Source organism: Scylla paramamosain, chromosome 3 (assembly GCF_035594125.1).
Source record: "Scylla paramamosain isolate STU-SP2022 chromosome 3, ASM3559412v1, whole genome shotgun sequence".
In the NCBI taxonomy this organism is placed as follows: Eukaryota; Metazoa; Arthropoda; class Malacostraca; order Decapoda; family Portunidae; genus Scylla; species Scylla paramamosain.
Window position 1 is genome coordinate 35,905,767 of NC_087153.1, and position 14,755 is coordinate 35,920,521.

At 38.9% G+C, this 14,755-nt stretch overlaps 1 protein-coding gene across 8 annotated transcripts in view; it reads right to left on the reverse strand.

The window, feature by feature from the left end:
* Positions 1–1,765: 1,765 nt before the first annotated feature.
* Positions 1,766–14,755, reverse strand: part of LOC135094641 (protein spire homolog 1-like) — a 237,877-nt gene continuing 224,887 nt past the window's right edge. For 4 of the 8 annotated variants that reach the window (XM_063994900.1, XM_063994910.1, XM_063994945.1 and 1 more), the window contains 10 exons: positions 12,184–12,275; positions 11,581–11,725; positions 10,863–11,077; positions 10,347–10,586; positions 9,861–9,986; positions 7,544–7,627; positions 6,168–6,349; positions 5,752–5,838; positions 5,140–5,214; positions 1,766–4,683 (listed from right to left, as the gene is read on the reverse strand). In XM_063994900.1, the coding sequence (XP_063850970.1) occupies positions 4,473–4,683; positions 5,140–5,214; positions 5,752–5,838; positions 6,168–6,349; positions 7,544–7,627; positions 9,861–9,986; positions 10,347–10,586; positions 10,863–11,077; positions 11,581–11,725; positions 12,184–12,275 (1,457 nt within the window). In that variant the 3' untranslated portion in view covers positions 1,766–4,472. The remainder of the gene's footprint in view (positions 4,684–5,139; positions 5,215–5,751; positions 5,839–6,167; positions 6,350–7,543; positions 7,628–9,860; positions 9,987–10,346; positions 10,587–10,862; positions 11,078–11,580; positions 11,726–12,183; positions 12,276–14,755) is intronic. The other 4 variants (XM_063994926.1, XM_063994919.1, XM_063994934.1 and 1 more) reach the window with 4 other exon arrangements.

A 14,755-nucleotide genomic window follows, 5' to 3' on the forward strand; every position in this document is an offset into this window, starting at 1 on the left:
ACAACCACTCACACCTCCATGACTACCTGACAGTGTCTCCAGTCCAGTGTTTAATCTTTACTTGGGTTCAGTTTATTCCACTGATCGTTTATCAATTGCTAATAAAGGGGTACAAAATGCGAATTCTCGTTCAATGTTGGAGGCATATAGAGAAAATTATGACCTACCATTTGATAGACTAGAAACTAGTGTATTTTTTTTTCTGGCAACGGTATCACAGTCAGCTGTTCGCCTGTCTCGACTCGTGAGTTCTGACAAGTGTAATCCGGGAAGAAACGAAAAGGCGCGTGTAACAAGCACATCTCATTAAAACTGGATACAGTGCAAGGCAATGGGTGAAGTACCTGGCAGAAACACTGATATATTATAAAATCTCCATCGGCAGAAAGGAAGACGGGAGTGGGACATGAAATAACTGAGGTCAGTGTACATCCGAGTCTGTGGCTGACCTATGCTGTGTTTGCACCTGTTGCAGTGGCAGTCTGCTCTCAGTGCACCCCGACCAGCACATGTACAAGTCTGCGGTATAAATGTGATTGTTTTCGTCTCCCATAAAATACAGAACTTTGGTATTGACACTGCTACAAATGAGTGCTTGCTATTTTCCCAGATCAAGTCCACACCATCGGCGCCTCATAAGTGGTGCCAGCAGTCCAAAGGTTCACCACTCAAATATATCATGCGTGCAGGACACAAACACTCCCCAGCACCTTCTTATAGTAACGCCCTGTGTTTGGCCAGTCTCAGGTTCCAAAGTATTATGAATGTATGGCACAGGGAAAGTGAGTGGTGATACCATGTCTCACCTGACTTTTGCAGGGAATGTCATCCTACTGGTATATGTGTGAACTAACAGATTAATGGTAGGAGTAACAGTCAATAGTTCTATTACATTTTTCATATCTCACCTGTTATACTGCCTTTCATAGAGTGGCACAGACACCCCCCCCCTGCAGTAAGGGTCTACACATATACACACAAACCACCATTATGACATTATTGTTGTGCTACCATTCCTGCAGGACCACACATTCATAAAAAAAAGCGCAGGGCTGCTGCCCTTACATCCTTCCAGGCAACAAAGTCACAGCTCTGTAACTCATGTTCCTTATCCATTCTCAGTAAAGTGAACACAAGCTAAATCAGAAAGGAAACAAGCCTGCGTGGTCTCTACCTAATAAGAGTTCAAACTTCCGATCTCTTAGTAGTAAGCTGAGTGCACTACACTGCACTACCAGGCTGCTACATTGATTCATTTGCTTATTGTTTTTGTAAATGGAATGCCATTATTTGAATGCTCCATAGAAACAAAAATTGATCTGTAGGTGAGATAAATCTTCAACCATGAGAAGCTATAGCTTCCTCCTGGCCAGAGGAACTGAAGGGCAACACCTTGGGTGTCAGGATCATGATTATCAGCTCTCAAGATAATTTTTTATACTTTTGTACTCCCAGCCATTACAGAAATACCAACAGGATAATCTTGACAACAAATTGAAGATATTTTCTCTCTCCAAATGAAGCCCCCCAAAAATACTGAAACACTGAAAACAGGTAACTTTTTAAGAACTACTCATAAAAATAATTGAGTATCATCTCTAAGCATCGTCATCACTGCATGGCACAATAGCCTTTTAAATGAGATGGCATTAGTAGGGATTTTTGTTGTAGGAGTTGGCACATCTTTGTGTAATCCAGAGAAAACAGCAAAACATTACAAAAAGAATGCAAAATATAGTTTCATGGACAACAGAATACAACACAGTAGTTGACAACACTTTATTTAATATAATGAACTCCAAACCAATCTCTAGATATATACAATGACTAAACTCTTAACGCAGACATTTTGTACACTTCCCCAGCAGACCACAAGGGTCTGCTGGCAGCCGACCCACCCACCACACTCCACAATACTGCTCTGACCACAGTGGGACTCCACATGACTGGTGGGCCAATATGCTCCTGAATTGAATTGACAACTGAAAGACAAATAAGTAGTGGCAACAAATTAATGATTAATGTGGGGGATAAAGTCACATTTTGATATGTACATGACAGGGCTCCGTGGGATCCCTGCTCTGGTCGAGTTTTAAAGACAGTGACAATGATGTTGAAGAATCCAGTATGCTTTTTTGGGAGATACTGACACATGTTTGTTTTGCCCAGCAGCTTTATGCTGTGTGGTGGTCAGTGGCAATGATGCTGAAAGAGTTTCATTTTTGGCATAAATATTTTGGTAAACTTGCTAAGTTATACTGCATTGCAAATATAAGAAACATGCTTCACTTTAAGTTGTCAACTTCAACTCCTCAACACCCACATCAGACACACAGCACAGCAATTTACTAGCAGGAGTCAATCTCAACCCTTTCTGGCACCATAAAATTTTTAATAATATAATTCTTAATTCTGCAGTAACAGACTGGCTGCTCCCACAGGAGTCTTGTCAATGAAACACTGCCCAAGGAGGGAGGAACCTACTCTGCACCAATGCTCTAGCTGACCATCACATCACTCTTAATTTTGACAATATATTCACTCTACATGATAGTACATACATGCAAAAGAAAAAAAAGTATTGAAAGCTTCCAGATCATTGATCCTTATCCCGAAATGCCATAAATGCTTGCAGACAACACCTTGTGTTACAGATATTAGGGACCATAAGTTTACCCAGAAAGATAATCACTGAATGTTAATAATGAATATTGTAACAATACATATATAAAAATAATAAAACCTAAATTTTATTTAGCGTTAGTCCATAATTTAAAAGTATATTAAGTATATTAGCATGAAAATAATGGAAGTCATTGAAAAGTTTTGTATTAAATGAAAACTGAAGAGTTTATGCATTATATATATTAAGCAGTAACAAGTTTGTGCAGTGGTAAAAAGTTCCCAGGCTCCAGCAGGGTGTGTCACTGCTGACCCTGGGTGGACACAAGGGATTGGGAGAAACTATGGCAAACTCATTACATCTTGCAAATCACTGAAGAATTATTATATCACTCACACATACACAAGACAGGCTAAAATTAAACAAAGCCAAACTATACAATAGTGACTGTACTTCAGGTAAAATTAAAAAAGGCAGAATTGAACTTTTGAAAAGTCAGAATCATCCATCTATAAACAAAAAGGAGGCTCTATGTACATGAGGAAAATATGTGTGTATATATAATATTTACAAAAAATTCAATCAAGATGAGACTACTTGCTTACATGTCATAGTGGAGACACTATTGCCTGCACCCCTCTGCTGACTGCTGGGAGTCATTGGGCAGGGGAGGGAGTGCAGCCTGGAATGTTATTAGCCTATTGATCACAAGAAAAAAATTATGCACTTGAATATTATATCACTGCACTCTCTTTATATATACGGACTAATCTCCCACATAACCAAGAATACAGTAAGTAATTATGGAACCGTCCAGCCTCAATATGACGCCGGGGCTGCCCACTATTGTACAGCAGAGTGGTATGGCCCACTCACTTGGAAGTCATCCAACAAGTAAGAGTATTTAAGGGATATTTGCATGGATGAACATTCAGTAACTAATCCATTGGGATTTTCACTAAATTCACAAAATGCCAACTGTGAATAATATTGTCAACATCAAAGGAGAGAAATATATAAGTTTGAAACATCAAAGAAACCACTATTATACTGGAGTAATAGGACTGGTCTGGGGACCTTCAGCACAAAGCTCAGGATGTCACACGTGTGTTCATCACAATGATTGCCTTTGGCATTAATATCATACATCAAAATATCTTTTCTCTCTTAATACTGGGAAAGTTTGTAAAGCAAAGTAAGTAAAACATGAAACATTCAAAAATATATTGTCTCTAATATGAAGTAACACACTTTAGGGAATCTATCATTAAAGCCTCATTTCCTATTGTCAGGTTAATTTCAAAAAATATATTCTTTACTTTTATCACAATGAATTTTGGGATACTAAACTACCTATTTATATAATGGTGAACTGAAAAGAAATATAAAAGCACAGTTACAGTTTACTACATTACTGTGAATAGTATTTCATGGTGCCTTTCAGACTATACATTATGAACTGTTATTGGTTGTGTTTGAGTAAAGCTTGGCATTGCCTGCTGATATTGTTGCTGAAACACTGGATCAGCCAGTCAACTGTTGAATGAAAGACACAGTGATTCTAGTATTTGATTCCTACACTCAACATGTTCTTACCTCTACAATGATGAAATAGATTATGTTTACATACACAAGTGTTCTTTACCTTTGAGTAATTCATCATGTTTCATGTAGACCAGAGTTCTGTATTCAAGAGAGGTCTGAAGCTACATTTATTTTCCATTACTATAAGGAATGGATAATCTCTTTTTTGGTGTTTGAGAACATACACATAGCATTTAATTTTTTTAGTGAACTGTCAGGAATCCATGAGGGAACATTTTGGTGCCGTGAACTGCGGCAGTAGTGTCTAGTGGTACACGGGGTTCAGGTTGAGGTGCAGGTGGTGTCTTGGTGAGTCGTGTGGCGTTGAGCCAGTTGCCTGCTGTTCTCGACGCACCTTGATGGAGGCAAGGATGTGCAGCACCATGGCCTTGCAGTCTCCACACACTGACATCAGCTCCCCTCGCAGGTGCTCCTCTGTCGGCTGCGGGATGGCCCGGGACCTCTGCTTCTGCTTCCTGGGTTGTAAAATACTTGATTAACATTTCAGACGTTGCTTCTTATGGATCCAAATGTATATATATTTATCATGCAATTTTTTTTTATGGTTTGTTTCACCATATTCTAACTCAGTTACCATTTCATAAATGCACATAGCTACAACACATGCACACATACATACGTACTCGCAATATACAACTGATGCAATTTCATACACAGATGAAATTATATGACACATGCACATATTCAAGATAAAACTAAAAATTCTGACAAAATCCCACAGTTGATTAAATATGAATTTTAAAAATCTTTCCTTTTTTTCTTATCCAACATTATTAATCATATTCAAGCCTAGTACTGAACAAGATGTTATGAATAGGTTGCATCACATTTATTAACAAATATTATGCAAACTTTGTTAAATGAGAAGTCATTAACTCCATTTGTATCAGTAAAACAAATGATCCACTTACTCAGTAAGCTGCTTCTCAATAACTCTGCACTCACTACTGGCAAGTGTCCTCGCACGTACCAGCTTTGGAGGTCGTCTTGAGGGACAGATTAAGCCAAGCTTAGAAGTCATGTGCCATGCAATAGAGGTAGAGTGTTCCAAGGACAACAGAAAATAAACATGCAAGTAATAGGGAGCATATTTATAACACCGAATTAGTGAAAACACTGCTTTACTCCAGTGAGAGAACTTGTAAATAAGTAACAAACAAACCATGAACACCAATGCAACCTCAGCTTGGTCCTCTATGGGACACTCTGGACTATAAATTCATGTATGTATTGTGACATTAACTTTGTTTGCATGCATAAGTGTGTAATATAAACTTTATTGTGATGACTACAGATTCATTAAAAAGAACCTGGACAAAAAGAAAACAAATAATTTCATTACCATCATTACAATTTTTGAAATAATAATCATAATATTAATACATGAGAATGTCAAGACATTCACTATGACACACACACACACACACACACACACACACACACACACACACACACACACACACACACACACACACACACACACACACACACACACACACACAATGAATGTTGCAACAACTAACTTGTGGTGTGGCCAAGATGGGTGGCCTCGGCGACCAATGGTATAAGAGCGATTAATGGTGACACGTCGAGGTGAATTGAGGTGAACTCTGTATATGTAGCAGCCAAGCAGACAACAACCATTGGTACCACATAAAGCAGAGGCCAAGCAAAAACAAAACCAAAACAATGCATGCAGAGTGAATTAAATGAGAACTTGACACATGGATATAAAAGCGCAGTGATGTAGTAACTTCAAGCAGACAGCATTTAAGATATCAGGCAATATTAATGGATTTCAAGCAAGCACAAAAATGAGATCTCAGGTGGACAAAGCAAGATCCATAATTATATGCAGTCATGCAAAAAACCAGCAAGGGAAACCATCACAGGATGCAACAGCACAGAAGGCAACAAAGCCAACTCCTGTGATACGTACTTCCTGATGGCCTCATTGACGTAGGGGGCAGGGGGCTGTGTTGGCAGGGAGGATGGCCCGTCAGATGCCCGTGAGGTGGCTGGTGAGGAGGGAGCAGAGCCCACACTGCCACTGACACTGTCCCGGCGCTCTGATGTGCTATTGGTCATGCTGGTGGTGCCACTTCCAGGTAGAGGCAGCTCCTGAGGGTGGAGGGAAATGATAAGTGATAATCTTCATATATCATAACACTGCATAACACTCTTAATTATGTTCCCCTTTCTCAGAAAAATCCAATATATCAAAAAATTATATTTACATCTCTGCTAACATGTACCACCTGGTGCATCTGTTTATCTACAGTATATACGAAGGTGACATCTTCCTTCAAGGAGGACAGCTGAGATAAGATATCCCTCAGGATTAGGGGAAAACTAAATATCTCCTTCCACTCCACATCTTGCCTCATCAAAAAAAGGTTCCTAGTCCCTGTGTCTTTTACTATACAGGGAATTTTGAGATACTCTATACCCCACATCTTGGAGTTGACTCTATGGTTAGTTATCCAGTACAGACCACACTGTAGTGGGTGGTGGGGTTAACATCTTAGTTTAGGAATAATAATGATTAAAAAAAAAAACATAATATCTAACAGCACACTTTTTACTTTTAAAGATGCCTCTTTCCCTTGTGGGAAAGTCCCACATTATACAAGGCATGTCATGACAGAGGAATATCTTCAGGATATTATCCAGGAACTTTTTGTGTGCTGGTGGCAACAAGAGGGCAAACTATATAGCATGGAAAACTGTCCTAGTCAAAGAATTTTCCTTAATTTCACCACACTGGACATAGAAAACAAGCAGAATGAAGCAAGTATTAATCACCACCAGGTGATGCTCAGGATGGGGAAGAGGACTAAGTCACCACCTTGCTAAACATGGGTGGTCACTGTCCATCAGGTGCCAAGGGAAAGCTTGGGGATCATGCCTCAGCTAAACACAGTCACTCTTTTTTTCAAATATGCATGCATAAGAAGGTAGAAAGATGAAAGAATAGCACAACTGAGTGAAAACAATAACAACACTTCAATACACACAACAAAATAACATAGTAATATTATGGGTGACAAACTGGAAGCTTTATCACCTACATACAAAAGAAAATGGAATATAGTGCTGCTAGAGAGTCACAGCTTATCTTAAGTCTTAATTGTAATGTGGAAAGGGATTCAACAATCCACAGTGGTTTCTGATATGGTAGGAAGCATTAAAAAGCCTCAAGAAAGCAAAGATAAATAAAAAATGAAAATAAAAAAATGTCATGGCTCTGCCTAAGTGAGAGCATAAGCTGAATTTTGTGTCATGGCTTCCAAAGCTGAGCCTTGTGCATTGTACCTTAGAGGGGAGGTTACCACTTGCTTTTTGCTCCTCAGGCTCTTTTACCTGAGAACGCTTACCGATGTGTTCTGAGATGTTAAACTGTAAAGAAAGTCACTATTTACCCTACAGGTTCTGTAAAAAGGCCTGTCCCTGGGCTTAGCATGGCTAATGCTCTATGGATGCTGGATTCACCTGTACATATTTCTACTCTTGAAATTCTATAAAATCTTCAACTGTCTAATCCAGACACATTACTTTTACTATGAACTAGTGATCTAGTTATGTATACAAGGCAAATGTACTTTACAGAGGCTGCTGGACTAGCTCACTGCAATCTAAATTGTGTCCACGAGGCAGAGAATATCAACCTGAAGAATTTCACTAAGAGATGATAAATACAAAGGAAAATACAGAATGGTATGAGCTATAAAATCAACATAATTTACAAAACAGATCTCACACACACAGAAGATAAACATTAAATTTTTTGTTGAATGTACATATATTGCATGTGACAACAGATGAAGGAACATCTGAAAGAGAGGTTTCATTGTGAATGACTTGAAGATAGTCTCATATTAACACATATATACAATAAAATTTTTCTCAAATACATAACATGGGAAACTAAAACTGAAGTATGTGAGAGAAAAATGCAAGATGAATAAAATGAGTTGATGAGAAAGGTGCAGTGTTTTTGACAATAAGGAAAACCATTTCTTTTACAGAGTTTTGTCACAAGTTTTGGGAGAAGCCACTAGAGGAAACCCATTAAAAGTTCACACAGATAGCAGATTCACATATTACTTCAAGAACTTCAAACCAGTCACCTGGCTTCTACAATATTCCCAAGTGAAAATGTGGAGAACCTACAATATTTAATAACACTGTAATTCATCCATCCAGGAGCAAAAAATTATGCAATGCAATCTTTCTTTATCATATTGCATAATCAAATAATTTAGTACTAGTAATGTAGGTGGCTGGCCGTATGGGACTGTTTCCATCTCACGTACAATTACATAATTACTCTTGTAAATCATGAGTGTTAATGATATGCAAATGGAATGAACATAATTAAATGCATAAATATTACTTGAATCATATACCTCATTATAATTCATGTCTATAATTATTAGGGGCTGGTATCCTGAACATGTCTTTCCCATTACAATGACATTATACTCGTATTATCATGTCATTATAACCATTACTGCTATTACTGCTTTTGCTGAAAATGTTATGTAACTAAGTATCTAGGTGTGACCCATTTCAGTAACTTATCCTTTGGTGTTTTCATTTATACAATGGTTTATAGAAAGACTGACAATAACAGCACTCACAGCAAGGGGTGTGAGGAACAACACTCATGCTGATAAGGCTCACAAGAAACAAAAGAGTGATATTACTAAGTTTATAAACATCTTTGTCCAACAGGAGCCATCCCCTTGGAGTCAATCTCATCTGCATTAAGGTGCCACAGGTGAGTTTGGTGGTGGAGGACACAGGACCACTTCACCAGGATGCAGGGCACAACACAAAACTCATCATCTAAGGACTGCTAGGTATCAAAGGAAGGACCTTGTCTTGTCCCATCTTGAGAGCTGAACATGCTGTATTACCATATATGATGCACGTTTTGCTCTGTTTTATTCAGTTGCTTAATATTTTCATGACATAGATTGTAATTAAGAATTCTGGCAGTGGAGGAGAACTTTCTTACCCAACAAATCTACAGCACTCATTTGTTCAGAGTGATGCTCCCTAAGTGTTCCATTCTAGCACTTTATAGTCTTCAGAGAATGTTTTCTTGTTTCCTCATACATACATTCAGAATATCAATAAATACATAGTCACCAGCAACATGGATAGAAAATAGGTAGATCTCATCTATATTTTCAATCAATAATAATAATTTCTTTCTTTGATAAACTTTCATTCCTGTGTTGCAAACATGTATGTACTGTGAACATGTCTTGCTTAGTCTATCACTATACTGCTTCAGTGTAAATTTCCCTTAACTTTCTCTGAGGAGTGGTATGCAAACATTACCTGTTATATTTTTTATTTATTTTTTTACCTAACTTCTCTCTAGGACCTGTGTGACTGTTCATTTCAATTGCACTCAATTTTCCTTCTTGAATATGAATCCTGAAATACTGCTAGTCTGCTTCCATTGAATTACTAGCGAGGGTTGGGAGTGATAAAAGAACACCATGGATATTTTATTGTAGTGTCTAATTTCTTAAGGCAGTTTCAGAGAGAGAGAGAGAGAGAGAGAGAGAGAGAGAGAGAGAGAGAGAGAGAGAGAGAGAGAGAGAGAATGCCTCACCGTGAGTCTGGAGAGGATGGATCGTGGCAGAGAAACAGAATCTTCTTCATCCTCACGTGGAGACAGGGACTGAGGTGTCAACATCTGCACTGGGATGTTGGAGAAATGCTCGGTGGGTATTCGCATCTGTGGGAATAAAACACAGTGTAAGTCGGAGGAAAAAAAATATATATATATGGATGTGAGAAAATTCATGTACTAATAATGAAAGTTTGTTTGTACTAAGGCATTTCACTCTGCTCTTTTCTTGTATCATTATTATTTTCTGTATTTATGGAATGAGCAATAACTTTTTTCTCCTTTTTATTTGGGGGCGGGTATGTGTATTGCGATGATACAATACACATTCCGAAGAAAAAAAAAAAAAGAAAATACTTGGTTACAGTCACACAGTTCTCTCATATATGTTTACAATTGTTACTACTATTACTACTACTACTACTACTACTACTACTACCAGTTAACCAAGAAGTAATAGCTCCCTACCTTGGTGATACACTTTTTGCACACCGTCCTCTTACAAAGTCTACAGGTGGTGCCTCGAGGACCAAAGAAGCCAAATCTGGTCTTCATGCAGAGGAAGCATATCTTTCCCTTGGCCATGTCCTCCTTGATGGTGAGATCAAGGGGCAGGGCCTCTAGGTCAGCTTTGGTTAGAACGTTGCGGATGTGAACCACTTCCTCAAGGGTGAGTGCCAGGCAGTCCAGCCGGGCAGAGAAGTGGGCCTGGAAAGTGATAGAGACATATTAGTGAGTTTGTGGCTCCTTGAACAGCGGTACTCGACTTCACTTCTACTAGTACTACTACTGGTACTGCTGCTGAAGAGGTAGATGAAAAGAAAAAAGAAAAAGAAAATGAGAAAAGTAAAGAAAAAGAAAGAAACAATGAACGAGAAAAAAGCGAAAGAAAGAAAAAAAAACAAGAAATAACAAAGGCCGAACAAAAACAGCAGCATTAGCCTAACATCAGCAAGGCCTGCTGGGAGACGGAACACCACTCACCGACGACAGGAAGTCCCTCTGGGTCTGTGAGGTGGAGGGAAGGTAGTCCTGGTGCGCGGGCGAGCTGGGCGCCGTGGTGTTGCGGGACTGAGGCAGCGAGGTGGGCGGGCTGAGTGAGGCCGAGGAGTGCTGGTTAAGCGAGGGCGTCTCACATAGCGTGATGGAATGCCGCCGCTCGGGTGTTCCTGTGTTCCCATAGTTGACCAAGTCGAAGGCTGAACAAAGACATATTTGGTTAATAACGTGCAAAAAAAAAAAAAGTTTCATGAGGAAGTTGTTAGTGAGCAAGTTGTTAGTGCTGAATCATTAGAGAACTTACGGATGAGAATGGTATGTGGAAAGAGGTGGTATGTTTCATGCGGGGACTACCATGTGTAGGCCTAGTGGCTTCTTGCAGCTTCCCTTATTTTCTTATGTTTTTATGTTTATGTTCTAAAAACGAGACAAAATCCGGGTTGTAAACTAAATAAAGACGTTCAAATAACTAAAAACAAATAAATAAATAAATAAATAAATAAATAATAAATAAAACTTAAAATTTTACGACAAAAATAGTTGTTTTGTAAGTAATCGAGAAACGGTCGTACTGGGAATGTAGTATTACCATATTCCATAGAAATATATATAGCCTGTGAGTATTACTGATGCAAATCCCTTGAAGGCCGCGGGAACGTTTTTGTCCCGGAAATCCTCGCTGGTGGGCGTGGCGTGAACTTACCCATCCGAGACCAAGGTGACGTCAGAGGGGACTGAGGGCTCTCTGGAGAACCGGATCCAGGGCTGCGCACAGTGCCCACCACGGAGGAATAGCCGAGGCGGGGACTGGAGGGCGGGATGTCACTCAAGTCATCGTCATCTTCATCCTGTAGGGAGGAGAGAGAGAGAGAGAAAAAAAAAGTGTGAGGTGGAATGTAAACTGCACCCGAGGGAATATTTGACAGTGTAACATTACGAGGATCGGAAATAAAGTTAAATATTGCTCCTAATACAGACTAGATTTAAGGGGGGGAAACATAAAAATGTTATAGAGATTGAGCCTAAAAATAAAAGTCTGACAAAAAAAAAAAAAAAAGCTTCGAAATAAAGTTAGATATGTAAACTGAATTTTAAGAGATCTCGCGGAACATTAAAAATGATACAAATCAATTTACTGTCCATCTGTACATCATCTAAGCTCGGTTTATAAAGAGTAAATTTAATATGGAGCTACAAGTAAAAAGTATGTTTGACCAAATTTGCATCCATGAAACAGATTACTGATCAACACATGAACTCAAACACTCAGTCAGTTCAAATAAACACGAACTCAAACACTCAGTACCTCCGCTGAAATGTTGAACCTGGGCGCCTGGATGAGCTTCCGCTGGGGTTTGGGTGTGGGATCCAGGCCCATTGGGGTGCGGGTCTCCACCACTGCAAGTGAAAGGAAGAACACGGGTTACTTCACTGCACATCGCACAGCAATGGACCATGAAAAAAAATAAATAAATCACTAAATAAAACCAATATTCTGAAACACTTCTGCGCTGCACCCCAACCCCCATTCAAAAAGCTCTAATTGAAGTTAAAAGAGTTTTTAAGGTGTTTTCACGATCCTGGAGACAGAATAACAAGATTTCTACAATATTAATCGGAGAAAGATTTTTGAGAACCTGGCAAATCATCTCTTTGGCCTTTGAAAATAATTCTGATGAAAGAGCAATGTATTTCTGAATACTGACTCCACTCACCACACACCTTCCTCAGCACACTTCCTCAACAGGGACTGCCATATACAGGCTCACAGACTTCTTGCAGAGTAGTATGTTCTTATGCTCTTATGTCTAAACGTTCTTCATGTTCTTCATCACACAGCAAACGATTCCACACCTCACTCACCATTCACCACACGCCAATCACCACATCTCGGCCTCACAACAGCCGCACACCACCACGCCTCACTTTTTTTTTTAGACACTCAGCACTGTACTCGCCACAACTACATCCCTCACATCAAAATTATGACTCTCACGTATCTTCCTTCCGGCTTCCCTTCTGTACCTTCACCACAACTCCCTCCCTCACCAGTCACCACGCCTGTTTCCCTCACCCAGCACAGCCCTGCACGATGCAACACAATGCACAACATAAGGCAATACAGAGAAGCAAACATAGTAAAGCGGACGTGACAAAAAAAACAAACCCTAACTTGCGGTCTTCCTCGCTTAATGAGAAAGCCCACAGGTACATTTCTGCCTCGTTGCCTCCAGTAAAAAAGCAAAGTTAGTGCATCAAATAAATAATTCAACCTGTCACTCATTCAAAATTACCTTCCCAGAAAAAAAAAAAAAAAACTTTGTGATGCATAAAAAATCAGATTTCTTTCCTCCCCTCAGAAAACATGATTATATTTTCCGGACAACTTGACGTGACAAAAACATGAACGTTATTCGCAAATCACAGGCGTGTTTGGACGACATGATAACACATTTCCCAACGTTTAAAAGAGGGAAGGGAAAGAATGGAGGGCCCAGTAAACGAGGGCACAGAGACAGACAGGCGGAGGGCGTCGTGATGGCTCTTTTTTTTTCTTTTTATCTAAGAGGGACACTATTCTAGGTCAACAAAAAGTAAGACAAAAAAAAAAAAAAAGGGCACACTAAGATGTCAATCCCACAAGAGAAAGTCAAAAGGATTATTCAAAATTGAAGGATAAGTGTCTTGAAACCTCCGTCATGAAAGAGTTCCTATATACATGATTATAACATTTTTTTTTTCTAGCATATTTTCGGTATTATTCATTTGATAGGATGATGAATGGTGACTACATATTTTCTGTCTGTACGTATCTTATTTTTTTCCTTTAAAGTTATTCATAAAATAGGATAATGACTTTATACAACATTAGTTTCTTTCAGCATATCTTAATTTATCTTATCTGCTATAATACTGCTTATCAATCTATCTATCTATCTATCCATCTATCTATCTATCTATCATTCTACCTGTTTACCAGCATATTTATCCTTTTATCTGTTTATCTATCTATCCATCTATATACCATCTAGCTATCTGTCTGTCTATATCTATTTATTTATTCATCTACCATTTTATCTTTCAATCTGTAGTCCATCTCCTCGATCAACTAAGCTTCCCTCTCACTAACAAGAACAAAAGGCTCGTGACTCGCTACCAACGAAAAGCCTCAAGTCATAAAACTCTATCATAATCACTGCAACCATCACGTGATCCTGGGACATGTGGGAATTAGAATATACTTGTCTTCATTTCTCCTGTAGCCGTCACTTGTCTCGCTGTTCGGTACACGCGATCCGTACCGCATTCCTACGCACTACACACACACATACACACACACACACACACACACACACACACGTACATACACACGAGATAAATGTGACCGCTTTAATTCACGCAGGTTTAGAAAATTCATGCATAAATCTCTTGCGTTAAATTTGTAAGAAAGAAAATGTTTAAAAAATATGCAGTGTGAAAAAAAAAGTAATGATGTTTTGATAATTAAACCTTGTGGCTGGTACGAATGCATCATTAATTAAATACGGTGATGGTGGTGTTTGTAATAGTAGTGATGATGGGAGTGATAATTGTGATAGTGATGGTGATGATGATTGTAGTAGTGATGATGATGGTAGTGATGAAGAACGAGAAAGAAGAAGCGAAGAGGAAAGAAAAAAAAAAAATACGAGAACTAAGAGTAGGAGGAAGAGGAAGAGGAGGAAGAGGAGGAAAAAAGAAAGGAAGGAAATAGAAAAGAACACAGAAAGGAAGGGAATGAAGGAGGGGAGATAAGAATATAAAGGATAAGTGTAAGAAGAAAAAAAAAAGAGAGATGATGATGATGATGATGATGATGATGATGATGATAATGATGA